Here is a 14,803-nt window from a genome sequence, read left to right as displayed (position 1 = left end):
TGAATGAATAGGTCACACACACCAGCAACTTCACCCACACAACCTATGACTCTGGCAGGACTGAGGACCGTCCACATGGAGCTCTCCCAGCTGGTGGTGGCAGGGTGATTGCCAGGACTCGGGCTTAAAGTCTGGGTCACTCATGTGACTGCGCTGTGTGGTTGGTTTGTATTGCTATGATGGAGAAGCAGGGTCAAAATTCACTGTTCTCTGGGCAGCCCGGCAGAGCAGGATGGAAGAAAGATGTGCAGGGTCTCCAGGGCAGCCCTTCCCTCTCCAGTCTCCTTCCTCTAACATGGATGCAGAGAAGGGTACATAAACTCTAAGAGTGGTCAGAAGATGAAAAGGGGTAGAGAAAGGCAAGTACATCTGGGATGGTGGAAAGTCTTCCACCAGCTTTGCCCTGCCCAAACTCCCACCAAGAATTACAGCAGAGTAAGAAAAAGAGTTTAGATTTTAAAGAGGGCATATATTCCCCAGGTGACACTGTTTCTTTACCTGAATATTCCTGTTCTTGGTAGTCAGTATCCCATTAACTGGGACTAGGAGCACCATCACTGCAACACCTGCTAAGACTGAGGGTCCCAACTCTGCCCATAGGAAGTAGATGGATAAGACAATCTGTAGAAGACTTGACCACAGCATGTGGATGAAATTGGTCACGTCCATGAGCTTCTGGGCATCCACAGACATCAGGTTCACTGTCTCTCCAACGGTATACTGCTTCCTGGCCAAGTTGGATAGGGTCAGTGCCTAAAAGTAAAGAATGGAATTAGGACCCATGGACAGTGCCAAGGACACTGAGGAGCAGAAGGGGAAACTCAGGAAGTGAGGACATAACGGAAGGATGGGCTCCATTCGGACACAACTTCTCCACGGGACTGTGACTTCTTGCCTCCAAATCTTACACACAGTGTTCTCTTATCCTTGACCACTCTTTCCTCCTATTCCCACCGTCCTCCAACCCTACCCATCCACACACTTCTTTGCCCAGAAGACTCCTGTTTTTCCTTTGGTGTCAGCTGAGATGGAATTTCTGAGAAAACTACACTGACTCCCAAGTTGGGGTTAGATGTTCCTCTTGTGCACTCGCGTAATATCCTGTGCTTACCTCTGTCATTACATTCACCAAAATAAACCATAATTATTTTGTCTGTCTATTTCTCCACCTGATGTGAACTCTGAGGACAAGTGCTACATCTGTCTACTTCACTACTATATGTTTTTTCTTTTATCTTTGTTTTTTTCGTTTTGTTTGTTTGTTTGTTTTGAGACAGAGTCTTGCTATGTTGCCTGGGCTAGAGTGCAGTGGCATAATCATAGCTCACTGCAATCTCAAACTCCTGGGTTCAAGCAATCCTCCTGCCTCAGTCTCCCAAACAGCTGAGACTACAGACATGCACCATCATGCCCAGCTAATTTTTCTATTTTTTGTAGGCATGGGGTCTCACTGTTGCTCAGGCTGGTCTCAAATTCCTGACCTCAAGCAATCCTCCCACCTTGGCCTCCCAAAGTGCTAGGATCATAGGTGTGAACCACCACACTCAGCCAATTTCACTATTGTATTATGTGGGCACACAGAGAATCAAATACTGAAGAATGGAAGAAAAGGAGGGATGGAGGGAGAGAGGGAAAATGTATTGATTTTGACCTTGGAGACTTTTGAGTGGCAATGTTATTTGGAGTCATACTCTTATGAGGAGGTATCAAACATTCCCAAGAAGCACAGAGATTTTAGAATGGAGAGGAAAACTTCACAGTTCATACATTTGAGTAAAATGATTTGTCTGCTGTCAGGATTTTGCAGGCAATAGCTAGATGCCTGGTCTTGTAGTATGGGCTTCCTGTTCTCATGTTAGAGAGATCAGAAGGCTGATACCCACAGATCTGTCACTTACACAACAATGCCTTGCATAAATGCTCCAGAACGCTGAAACCAGCTTGTATTATGCTCACCAAGGCACCATCTGGTGTGGCCCACATCTTCCCAGACAAGGGGATCTGCCTTTTTCTAATCTCCACAAAGACAGTGTATGGACTACCAGTGGCCTAGATACCCAACTTAATCCTCCTCCTAGAAGTTCTACTGTCATCTTAATCCATCAATACATTCTTCGGAACATACCATGATTCTTGGTTATACAGTAAAAAGAAGAAAATTTTCTAAAATGTTTGGCCACCAAGGTTCTAGAGGAATCAACCCACTGCTATGCCTCCCCTTTGGTATAGAAAAACAAAAACAAAACAAAACAAAAAAAAAAACAAAAAAAACCCCAACAACATCTAATTACTCTTCAAGGCAATTACTATGCTTTTATTTTTTCAATAAATTTCAATTATGTAGAAAAGTCATTGATTTAGTCCCAATACCTCTTGTCTGGGGGCTATATGATTGTAGGCATTGGAATTATCTAAGCCTTCTTTTTCGTTATAAAAAACGGATAATGTATTTATTTCACAGGGCTATGAATTGATAATGAATGTAAAAAATGTTTCATAAACAGTGAAGCATTGTATAAACATATAACATTTGTAATTTTCTTTCACTCTTAATAGCAATATATATTTGAATAAAAGTATCATTAAGGGCTTTATTTTACAAATCTCTTTATTGATTGTAACTGTAACTAGCAGAAATCCGATATCTCCAGAAGGAATAAGGGGATCAAAAAAATCAATTTTGGGGAAGACAAATTCCAGTGTGGGCGTATCTGAGACTTCAAAAGACTTGAGCAGACTTCTAGTCTAAAGACACTTGAATTGCCTGCCAGTGTCTCTTGATAAGTCAACATCTACTCAAGGAATACAAAGATACATTAGTATTTCAAGAGTGGAAAGCAAAGGAGAAAAGTAGGAACTATAATAGGGAAGGCACTACGATAGAACTTTCCAGTGAATGGAAGAAAAAGAGGAAGAAAGGCAACTGATGTTCTGACCCATGAAAAGTCCTGTCTCCTCATGTATGAAGTTTCCCCTCAAGCTTGTAGTCACCAATTATAACTACTGTATTTGCATTTCTTAAGGGACACAATGAGACTTTATTTTGGTATTAGGGACACAAGGAAAATAGAGTTTCCCTGAGAAAGTTAAACCTTAAAAACAATATAACAAGTCCAGGTGTGGTGGTTCACACCTATAATCCCAGCACTTTGGGAGGCTGAGGCAGGAGGATCACTTGAGCCCAGGAGTTTGAGAGTAGCCTGGGCAACATAGCGAGACCCCATCTCTACAAAAATAGAAAAATTAGCTAGGCAGGGTGATGCACGCCTGTAGTTCCAGCTACTTGGGAGGCTGTTGCGGGAGTATAGCTTGAGCCCAGGAATTTGAGGTTGCAGTGAGCTATGATGATGCCACTGCACTCTAGCTGGGGTGACAGAGCCTGTCTCAAACAAAAACAAGAACACAATATATCAGAGGGAAGATGAGCAAAATCATCTTAAGGAAATGGAAAAGCTCCCACTTCAGCAGAACTCAGTAATGAGAATGAATGTATTCATAAATCAAAAAAAGAAGTCAGGCAGAGGAGGGTTTGGGTAGCTGTTAAAGATTAGAAAAATAAGTTGCTAGGAAAAAGCTGGTCTGGGGAGATGGAGCCCTGGCAAAATTGTAATTTGAGATGTATACTCTGAGCTGGGTTTCATAAAGTATTTGGGCTAAATATTGGTGGGTTTTTTTCTGACTTTACATTCTTTCTCAAGGCATTTTCACCTGGTCAAGAGAGGCAGGAAGAGATGAACAGGTACCCAAGCTGTCAAAGCTGAAAGCAGACCTTGAGCAGCAGAGGAGCTTGCCAGCTTCTCCCTGGGGTGTGCTTCTCCCTCCTCAGCCTCTCGTACGTTATGTCTGTAAAGACACTTTTCACATTTTAATTTCCAAAGAAACACTTAGAGGAGGCTGTAAGGCTAATGAAAATTAAGTGTCGAGACTAGTTATAATTTTCATCAAATTTTTCTCAATCTTGAAATAAATGTTCATGTTGACTAAGGGGATTTTTTGTTGGTGATACCTGACATATTCTGCTTACCTTCTTATATACAGACGCTATGATGGTTGTCCGTATTTTAACACCCAGCTCGAAGCAGAAATGAAAATAATTCTGAAGGCAGAGAGACTGAAGGAGAGCCACAACAAACAAGAGGATTGCATAGACATATCCAGTCCACGCATATGCGTCACGGTCACTTGCGAAGGAGATGACCAATCTGCCAGAGCAAAACCAAGTAAGTTATACCCAGGAAGCCTCCAAGGACTCCTCCCTCTCCTCGTGCACAGCTGGCTACTCTACCCTTATAATGGAGGTGAACAAAAGTGGCCAGAATTGTCCAACACTGTTGGAAGACCTAAGCTCCACAGTCTTGCCAGTGGTCTTGCTTTCACTTGGAGACACGCAGCAGCAGCTTAGGGTTGATAACCGATGGCTGTGAGGATGGATAACGAAACAAATGCTCCACTTGGCTGCCACTGCAATGCTTTGGCCCTGTCTTCCCCTACTCCCTGGTAAAAGAGGCTGTGTGAGACAAACTGATTCATTTCTGGACAAAACCAGCCTGAAAAGCATAAGTAAGCAGGTGAATCATTCCATAGATAACAGCAGATCACGTCATGATTAATGTGACCCTTCCACGGAAGGCTGCGACTGCGGAGAGGGGACATTAGTCACTCTCCTGGGGTGTGTGCTCACTTCTTGGACATGGCTCCACCCAGAGCAGTTCTGTTTAACAAGTACCTGGTCCCTTGAAGAGAGGGACGTGGGAAAGAGAGAGGCTAAAGGACATATCATCTTAGATCTTGAAAACTGCCTGCACTCTTCATGAACTCAATGCCGTAAGGTGAAAGAAAATTATGAGCATTTTATAAAATGGGAATTATTAAAAGCTCCTGCCTGCATACACAAGGAGCAAAAAGGAAGGTGGCAGAGGCAGCCCTGAAAGGACAACCCAAGGCCCTGGGGACTCACTTCAGGAGCTGAGGATTCAGAAACAGTATGATGTCATGCACTAGCTTCAGCAGGAATGCCTTCAGGAGCACGATGTAGAAAGTTTTGAAGAGAGCCTTGACCAACCAGGACTTCGGACCGTCTGTTGTGGTCCCAGACTTCTTTTTCTTTTTCTTTTTAGCTTCCTCCTTTGTACAAAATCAAACAACAGTTGTCCACAGAGTTGTGCAGTGTGAGACTTTGTTCTGGCCCCAACAGCTCCAGCATGTGGAGCCCGTGAGCTCTGTTGGCTTCCTTATACAGGTTTCTATCTTCTCCTCGTTGCCCAGTTGTTTCCACCCTTCCTAGCAGGCTTCACTGTTCCTGTCTCCCCCTCCTAATTGGATACTTTAATCTATTTTGGTTTAGAAAACCAGGCAACTGCCCTGGTAAAAATCCCATGTGAAAACAGAGAAGGAACTCGGAGTGGGGCCCTGTGGGTGATCCTGAGGGCGAGAGGCTCTTTCTGTTCTTTTCTTGCCTATGGCTGCTGGGACATGTTGTGGATTGAATTGTGTCCCCCAAAAGATATGTTGAAGTCCTAACCCCCAGTACCTTAACATGAGCCCTTATTTAGAAATAGGGTCTTTGCAGATGTAATCAAGTTAGGATGAGGCCGTCAGGGTGGACCCTAATCCAATATGACTGGTGCCCTTCTGAGAAGAGAAGAGGCAGACACAGGGGGAAGACGGCCATGTGATGACAGAGGCAGAGATCGGAGTGATGCAGCTACAAGTTAAGGACCACCGAGGACGGCTGGCAAAACTCAAAGGTGGAAGAGAGGCAAGGAAGGAGTCTCCCCTGCAGGTTTCACAGGGAGCGAGGCCCTGCTGACGTCTTGATTTCAGACTTTGGCCTCCTGAGCTGTGAGACAGTAAAGTTCTGTGTTTTAAGCTATCCAGTCTGCAGCACTTTGTTATGCGCCCTAGGGAACTCACACCAGGGCACCACGACTCAGTCACCAGCCTCTTTGTTCTGTTTGGGCCTCCTCGATACACCCTCCGAGTCTCACCATGCCCCACATTCCAGCTCCTCAGCCTTGGTTTCCAGGGTTTTCTACCAGGGATACCCTCTCAGAGTCTTTCACTGAGGTCCTGTCCACTCAGCCTCTCTTGCCTGGACGATCCCCCTGCCTTCCTTCCAGCTCCCACCCCTGCCCCGCAGAGATCCAGTTTCCACACAGTGGCCCACGTGAGCTTTAAAAACATAAATCCAATCACATTACTCCTCCGTTTAAAACCTCCTACCGGCTTTCCATCAGACTTCAAAGTCCAGATTCCTTATTATGGCCCACAAGGGTCTACACAGCTCAGTCCCTGGCCCCCTTCCTGGGCTTATCTCACCCCATGCTCAGCTTTTCTCTGGATGCTCCTGGATCTTCCTCCTGTTCCCTGAATGAGCCAAATGTGCTCCCGCTCAGCCTCGCACTCCGGCCCCCTCTGGCTGGAGTATGCCTCCCTGTGACTGTCCCGCAGACGGACGGTTCCCATCACTTGGTGCCTGTTCAAACGTCACCTCCTCTGAGGAGCCTCCCACGACCCTGCCTGGAGTAGCGCTTCACTCCAAATACACTGACGTGTCTTATTTTCTCAATGGCGCTTATCGCTCTCAAAGAGTGACGTATATATGGGCTTACTCCATATTTCCTAGTGCTCTAAAACGGGCACCCTTTCAGGGCTCAGAATGGTCACTAACACACACTTGTGGTCAGTAAATATTTTCAAGTGAACAAATTGAGAAACTGGCTGCTAATGCCAACCCCCACCAAGTTGCAAATTCTAATAATGCTAAGATATTATTTTTTAAAATACTATTTTATTATGGAAAATTTCAAACATACCCCAAAGGAGAAAGAATAGTACATTATACCCCCCACATATCCATCACTGAGTATTCTTAGTATTGTAAATACCACTAACAGTATAAAATGTACCCAAAAATATGAAGTGCTATGAAACTGTAAGAACAGAATCACCGCAGCACTGATGTCCTCTTGCCTGAGATACACAGCTCGCTCACACAGACACTCAGGGAATAGTTACCAGGACAAGGACGTCTTGGCTTTGACTCTGGTTCTTGTTCAAGCCATGCAGCCCGGCTCCCAAGTTCCGCTGGGCGTTCTTCTGCTGCCGTCTCTGGAATGCCCGCCTGGCTTTCTGCAGCTCCCTCGCCATGTGCGGTTCAAACTTGCTCAATAATGACTTGGTTTTAACCTCTTCGTCAACTTCCCAGACATCGTTGAGTGTCAGAGGTTGCCTGTAACCCTTCAGAACAACGCTGGAACGAGAGAGACCCACAGGCTGAGACCCTCCAGGCCGCCTCTATCAGAACCTGCCTCCTGGTTCTGGGATGGAGGGACAGAAGGATGGGACTTCTCTCTTGCCCCACTGTCCCCATCCCCTGGCCCTTTGAACTTGACAGAGGTGTGGGGAGAGAAGAAAAAGGAAGAGGTGGGGGTCACAGAATGTGTTCAAAGACAAGAGAAGGGGAAGGGGAGGGGCACTGCTGAATGAAGAGCATCTCCCTGCCCTGTTCCTTCCTCCTCAAATACTGGCTGCCTCTGCCACTCTGGCATCTCCTTGATGCCCTTAGGAAATGGAGCAGACCCCGTGGCTGCCTCCAGACTGTCTAGATCAGGGCTCCTGAAGCTAGGGTTTGAGAATGTGGATGGAAAATAAGTTATATCTTTATTTGTAATAGCTTCTATTCTATTCTAGCCTTTAGAAATCCCAGAGGTTTTCATGGCTCACTTATGTTCATCACTACTTTGAAATTATGGTCATAATTAGAGTCATCACCACATTTTGTTATTTAATGCATTAATAAAGAAGTACATGTATTACTAGACCACAGATTTGTTTAAAAAAAAATTTTTTTTTAGACAGGGTCTCATTCTGTTGCCCAGGCTAGAGTGCAGTGATATCATCATAGCTCACAGCAGCCTCAAACTGGGCTCAGGCGATCCTCCTGCCTCAGCCTCCCAAGTAGCTGGGACTACAGGCACCTGCCACCACCCATGCCCGACTAATGTTTTTAAAATATTTTGATAACTATATTTTCTTGTATTTGGTTTTCTTTATAACTCCATGTCTTTTATTTCATGTGTTTAATTAATCCCTCTGAGAAGGGATTTATGGGCTTCCCCAGCCTGCTAAATGGGTTCATGGCCTTCACTATGAAGGCCAAGGATGCCTGCTCCAGATCCTCAGGTAGTCCAGGCCAGTTATTCATCCTTTACCCTCTGCATCTGTGCCTGACTGCTTGCCTCCAAATTCCCCCTTTCCTGTCCTGCCGCCTCCTTGCTCTTCCCCTGGGCAACCCCCAGGCTGCCAAAAACAAATCCCCCTCCATCCTCTCCTTAGCGTCCCAGTATGCCCAGTGGAGGGGCTGAATTAAATTCACCTGTAAGTTTTAATACTCTCTGACTCTAAATAGAAGAAAAAGGGAGGCCACAGGAGGCATTTTTTAAAACTAAGATTTCTGTCACTTTCAGAAGAATGAAGGCATAGGGACACGACAATCCATACTCTAGGTATTTCCTACCTGTCATACCAACTGAAGGTAATGCTACTCAGAAATGAAGCCGTGGTCAATGGATTCTGAAAGACACAAAAAATTTAAAAGTACATCAGTTGGAGACAGGAACTCTACAGGGCTCTAAAATCAGAAACTGATTTTTAAAGATATGATGCGTTAGAAACTAGACGTGAGGCTTAAGTCCATTGGTCAATGTAAGGTTATTTGGAGATCCTAAGGTCACTGGTACAATGACAATCAGATTTTCTGGCATAGATGTATGAGTTAACTGCCTATGCTGAAGATTGGCAGGTGAAAGTAAAAGTCAATATTTAATAATCTCCTCATTGTTTCCTTATGTCATAAAATGGCCTCTACTATCTTATTCTGGGCTTGTGGAGCCTCCCAGGAAATCTAGACATCTCAAAGTTACATTTGTTAAGATATCATCCAAGTAACGTATGAGATAGGCATATTTAGAATCTCACATTTGATGAGTCATTTTTTTCTGAAAATGCTGAAAAGATCAGGATCAGGATCTGGAATCCAAAGGAGATAAAGAACAGGCAGGAGTAGGCCAGATTAGAATTGTCGCCCTATGAGGGGAAAAAACAGAGAAAATGAGACTTTTGTCCAAATTAAGTTTAAATGGTTCATATATGTCAATGCTTATGATTAAAGCTTATTATCAAATCCCCCTGATCAAACTCTATCCTGGAGCTTAGCGTACTTGATGCCACTTACTCTGACTCAGAGTTGCCCAGTGTACCTCCTCATGTCACCACTCCTTTCTCCTTACCTGTAAGAGTGTCCGGATCAGAGTCTGAAATTGGAAAGTGTTGCAGAGAATTGAGAGAATCCAGAATATGGACAGGAACCAAGCGTTTTTCTGTACACACCATTGCCTGCTATGTTGGATCAGCAAAACCAGGAGCTAAAGAGAAATTCACATGAAGTCCTGAAGAACATTGTCACTAACTAAGGACAGAGGGGAGAAGGATATCAGGGCACATGGGAAGAGAGGAGGGCTGAAGGAGGAGATGGTAAGTAACCTGGCCAGGCAGGGAGCACACAAATGCCTACCTGTACATTCCCTCCCTGTGCCATCCAGCTCCCTCTTTCAGTGCCTTATCTCTGTTCACCACACTTGAGTGGGAAGTTAGCCCAGAAAGCAGAAGGTGACTAACTGCATTTTAGTGGAATTACTTTGGGAACTAGAAAAACCTTTTCAAGATCCAAGGAAATTAATTTCAGGCACTACAGTAGTAAGGTTGGGAAGGCAGGTTCTGATAAATTAGGTGAAAGGTGTCTGTATCTTGATTTTCTAATATCAGACCAAGCAATTAATTAAAATACAAACAAACCTTGCCTTGCATCATCTCACTTAGATATAATAAATTAAATGTTGATTTCCTAGACCTAGTTCTGTGCTAGTAAATAAGCATTCTGGGGGGAAAATGCCATGATCTGTAGCATTTACCAATTTTCATGGGGTAAATACTCCCACTGCTACAGGTTTCAAACACCAACATGATGTCATGGAACACAGGGTTGGGGGAGATACACACAATCAGCTCTGTGTGAGCCAGATCCAGCTTGGCATTGCCTAGAGTCTAGGCTCTAGACCTTTCTTTGTTCTATAACAGTGGTAGCAAATAAAAATGCCTACAGAGGCCAGGCAGATCATGTTATTGAGTGAAGGCAGGGCAAGGGGGGACTGTGCTGAGCACTTGGTCAAAGGGGGCAACTGCTACTCAGGCCCAGGTGACATTGCCCCATGGGATTGTAGGTCTATGGTTGCCAGACATTTTAATTTTTTAATAAAGTTTGGAAATCCAAATAATTGTGTGTCATAGTCCTCTTTTAAAATAATGGCAACTAATTCAATTGTTCTTTAAACACTGTACAGCACCCCACCCCCTGCAAAAAAAAAAAAAAAATGCCTGCAGGAGAGATACCAGTTTTTGATATCAAGTTTAAACAAACAACTCTAGACTCAGTGATCCATTGATTAGAGTCACCAATCAATTTAAAAATAGTATTTATAGCATTTTAAAGCCTTTTACATCAAGAAATCTAGATCTCATCTGTGATCCTTTGATGACAAGATATGAGGGCATAAGATATATATCTTATTTATTAAAGCTATTACATAACCTAGGGAGAAGGCTCTATAAATTAATGTTCAAAAGAAAATGAAAAGCTAAACTTTGTTTCACCCCATTACAACCAAGCTTTGCCTTACTGTAGGTCCCGTGAAAAAAGATAGGTGAAATTGTACTTAATTTCATCCCCAAGAGTAAATTTCAGCTAGATGTCTATGGGTAGAGAGAAGATAAATAGCGTGGAGGTGGTGGTAGGCCTTACCCATGTGCCTAGGTAGAGGCTTGGGTTGGTATATCTAATAGCAGGGACTGTGCCTTGTCCAGAGTCTTCTATGAGTACGAGGGCTAGCTCTATGGCAGCTAGAATAAGAAGAAACCCAACGAACACCTGAGAAAGGAAAAAGACCACTGTTAGGAGGATATCTTTCTTTATAAGGCTCTTAGAACAAAATGGTTTCCAATAATGGATAAGAAAACTGGTATCTGGTGATTCAGATAACACACTTAATAAATATTTCTGGAGTGAATGGATATATATAGTTCAAGTAATGGAATAATGTTAAAAGTATGCCATAATAATGGTTTTTGAGGAATGTTTAGTGTGATGTTTTAAGATACATTCACAAATTTTTTGATAATCCTCCCTTCAAAGAGTAGAGCTTAGTTCCCCATCCCTTGAATGTGGACTGGCCTTAGTGACTCACTTCTAATGGATAGAAAATGGTAGAAGTGACAGTGTGTGCCTTCCAAAGCTAGGTTATTTCTCTTTGTTCTCTCTCTCAGATCACTCACTCTGGGGAAAGCTACCAGCTTTAGGGAGAGGTCCACTTGGTAAGGTACTGAGACCTTCTGCAACAGCCATGTGAGAGAGTCATCTCACAAGCAGATCCTTTAGCCTCAGTCAAACCCTCAGATGTAGCCCCAGCCAGCATGTACTAACTGCAACCTCATGAGAGATCCTGAAGCAGAACGCAGGTAAGCTGTTCCCAAATGCCTGACCCACAGAAACTGTAAGATAAAAAATAAAAAATGTTTCTTTTTTTAAGCTGCTAATTTTGGGGGTAATTTGTTACACAGCAATAGAAAGTTAATATGTCCCTAAATCTCCCTTTCTTTGGTCATTTGTCCCAGTCTTTATCCCATATAAAATCAATCAATATTTGTCCTATGAGTTCATAAGACATGATACAGACTGTACTCTTCTAAAGGCCCACCCCACTACCCATCAGGAGGGAAAATTACTGCCTTCACTGAGGAGGTACACCAGTGTCTTAGCCTCCAAAATGAAGGTCTTTATCTAGTACCTCTCCCATCCCCTCATCCATTTTCATACCCATTCATCTACCCCTACTCATTCTTTTAAGACTCATTGATCCAGAATGGTTCATGCAGAGATATTGAGCCCTTTGTAATGAAAACCAGCCAAGGAAGGAGATGAATACACCTTTAACTATAGGACCAATGCTATTATTTATAAAGGAGTAGAGTCAAAGACAGGAATGCAGTGTTCTCAAGTATATAATATACTACATGGTGCTTTCCTCACAAGAGACTACAGACTTTGGGGAAAAACGCAATAGCTTCAGAAGTGGTAAGGTACGTTTGCCTTTAGGTAAATTAGGAGGTAAAATTGTGCAAGTTGGAGCTAAAGCACCCACCCTGGAGTATGACTAGGGAATATTAACCAGCAGAGCACTCCCCAAGCCAAAGAAAAGGAGGGAGTCTTGCCACAAGCTTATGTATACTAAACTCATATAATTGATTAGAAATATACTGAGCATTTCATATCAAAAAGGACCAGTTAACTTTATAAGGAACTTCTGCAAAGTAATTTTTTAAAAAACCTCTGGTTGGGTGTGATGGCTCATACCTATAGCCCCAGTCTTTGGGAGGCTGAGGCAGGAGGATTACTTTAGCCCAGGAGTTTGAGGTTGCAGTGATCTATGATGATGCCACGGCACTCTAGTAGCCAGGACAACAGAGTGAGACTCCGTCTCCAAAAAAAAAAAAAATTTTTTTTGAGTTCACTTACCCTTAACTCAGTAATTTCAATTCTGAGAATTTATCCTACAGGCACACTAATATGTACAAAGCTACTTATTGCAGCATTACTTATGGTGGCAGAAGATTAGAAACTACCTAAATTCCTACCATATAAGGCACATAAATTATGATACATCCAAATAATGGCATCATTTAAAAAAAAGAAGCAGACCTTTTGCTGGATTGAGCTCGTTGCCTCCTGTTACTATGGAGGGGACTCACTTCATCCCCACTTTTTTGATACTTTTACATCTGGAAATCATTTTTCTCTAAGATCTTCCACCTAGATACTTAAGTCTTAAAGCCTTAGCCTTTTTTACAGTTTAACTCTGTCATTTTTTCCCCCTCCTTGTCAATTTTAAAATCCCATAAATGGGATTCACCACATAAACAGAAGGAAAAACAAAGATCATATGATCATCTTAATAGGTGCAGAAAAAGCATTCAATAAAATTCAGCACACTTTCATGATTAAAAAAACTCTTTAACATAGTAGACATAGATGGACCATATCTCAAAATTATAAAAGCCATATATAACAAACCCACAACCAACATCTTACTGAATGGGAAAAAATTGAAAGCATTCCCATAGAGAATTGGAACAAGACAAGGATGTCCACTGTCACCACTTCTATTCAACATAGTGCTGGAAGTCCTTGCCAGAGCAATCAGGCAAGAGAAGGAAATTAAGGATATCTAAATGGGGAAAGAGCAGGTCAAACTATCACTCTTTGCTGATGATATGATCTTATATCTAGAAAACCCCGAAGAGTCTGCCAAAAGACTCCTGGAATTGATAAATAAATTCAGCAAAGTCTCAGGTTACGAAATTAATAGACACAAATCAGTAGAATTCCTATACACCAACAGCAGTCAAGCTGAGAATCAAATCAAAGACACAATATCTTTCACAATAGCTACAAAGAAAATAAAATACCTACAAACATATTTAACCAAGGAGGTGAAATATCTGTACAAAGAGAACTATGAATAACTGAGGAAGGAAATTGCAGATGATATTAACAAATGGAAAAACATATCATACGCATGGATCAGCAGAATAAACACTGTTAAAATGTCAACACTACCCAAAGTGATTTACAGACAGATTCAATGCAATCCCCATCAAAATACCAACATCATTTTTGGCAGATTTAGAAAAAATAATTTTATGCTTCATCTGGAACCAGAAAAGAGCCCGAATAGCCATAGCAGCCTTAAGCAAAAGGAACAAATCTGGAGGCATCACATTACCAGACTTCAAGCTATACTACAAGGCTACAGTAAACAAAACAGCATGGTGTTAGCACAAAAACAGAGACATGAACCAATGGACCAGAACAGAGAACCCAGATATAAAACCATCCACACATTGCCATCTGATCTTAGACAAAGCAGACAGTAATATACACTGGGGAAAAGAGTCTTTATTTAATAAATATTGCTGAGAAAATTGGATAGCCATATGTAGAAGATTGAAACAGGATCCATATCTTTCACCACTTATAAAACTTAATTCAAGATGGATCACGCACTTAAATCTAAGACATGGAACAACAAGAATTCTAGAAGAAAATGTTGGAAAAGCTCTTCTAGATATCAGCCTAGTCAAAGAATTTATGAAGAAGACCCCAATGGCAATCACAGTAACAACAAAAATAAATAAATGGGACTTGGTTAAATTAAAAAGCTTCTGCACAGCCAAGGAAATAATCAACAGAGAAAATAGACAACCTTTAGAATGGGAGAAAATATTTGCATGCTATACATTTGACAAAGAGCTAATAACCAGAATCTACAAAGAACTCAAGCAAATCTGCAAGAAAAAAATCAAACAACCCCATTAAAAAGTGGGCAAAAGACATGAACAGAAGCTTTTCAAAAGAAGATAGACTAATGGCCAATAAACATATGAAAAAATGCTCAATGTCACTAATCATCAGGGAAATGCAAATTACAACCACAGTGAGATATCACCTTACCCCAGTCAGAATGGCCTTTATTAAAAAGTCCGAAAACAGTAGATGCTGGTGTGGTTGCAGAGAAAAAGAAATGCTTATACACTGTTGATGGGGCTGCAAATTAGTATAACCTCTATGGAAAACAATATGGAGATTCCTCAAAAAACTAAAAGTAGACCTGCCATTTGATCCAACAATCCC

At 42.2% G+C, this 14,803-nt stretch overlaps 1 protein-coding gene across 3 annotated transcripts in view; it reads right to left on the bottom strand.

Moving 5' to 3' along the window:
* The window catches only part of ABCC2 (ATP binding cassette subfamily C member 2), a 69,340-nt gene that overhangs the window by 34,965 nt on the left and 19,572 nt on the right, over positions 1-14,803 (bottom strand). For 2 of the 3 annotated variants that reach the window (XM_069459804.1, XM_069459803.1), the window contains 8 exons: positions 10,859-10,984; positions 9,291-9,425; positions 8,980-9,087; positions 8,519-8,574; positions 7,018-7,252; positions 4,958-5,124; positions 4,025-4,202; positions 499-753 (listed from right to left, as the gene is read on the bottom strand). In XM_069459804.1, coding sequence (XP_069315905.1) covers positions 499-753; positions 4,025-4,202; positions 4,958-5,124; positions 7,018-7,252; positions 8,519-8,574; positions 8,980-9,087; positions 9,291-9,425; positions 10,859-10,984 — 1,260 coding nt within the window. The remainder of the gene's footprint in view (positions 1-498; positions 754-4,024; positions 4,203-4,957; positions 5,125-7,017; positions 7,253-8,518; positions 8,575-8,979; positions 9,088-9,290; positions 9,426-10,858; positions 10,985-14,803) is intronic. The other variant, XM_069459805.1, reaches the window with a different exon arrangement.

This window comes from Eulemur rufifrons, chromosome 28, assembly GCF_041146395.1.
Source record: "Eulemur rufifrons isolate Redbay chromosome 28, OSU_ERuf_1, whole genome shotgun sequence".
NCBI classification, from domain to species: Eukaryota; Metazoa; Chordata; class Mammalia; order Primates; family Lemuridae; genus Eulemur; species Eulemur rufifrons.
The sequence above is the reverse complement of the archived record's forward strand: the minus strand, read 5'-3'. Positions and strand labels throughout refer to the sequence as shown.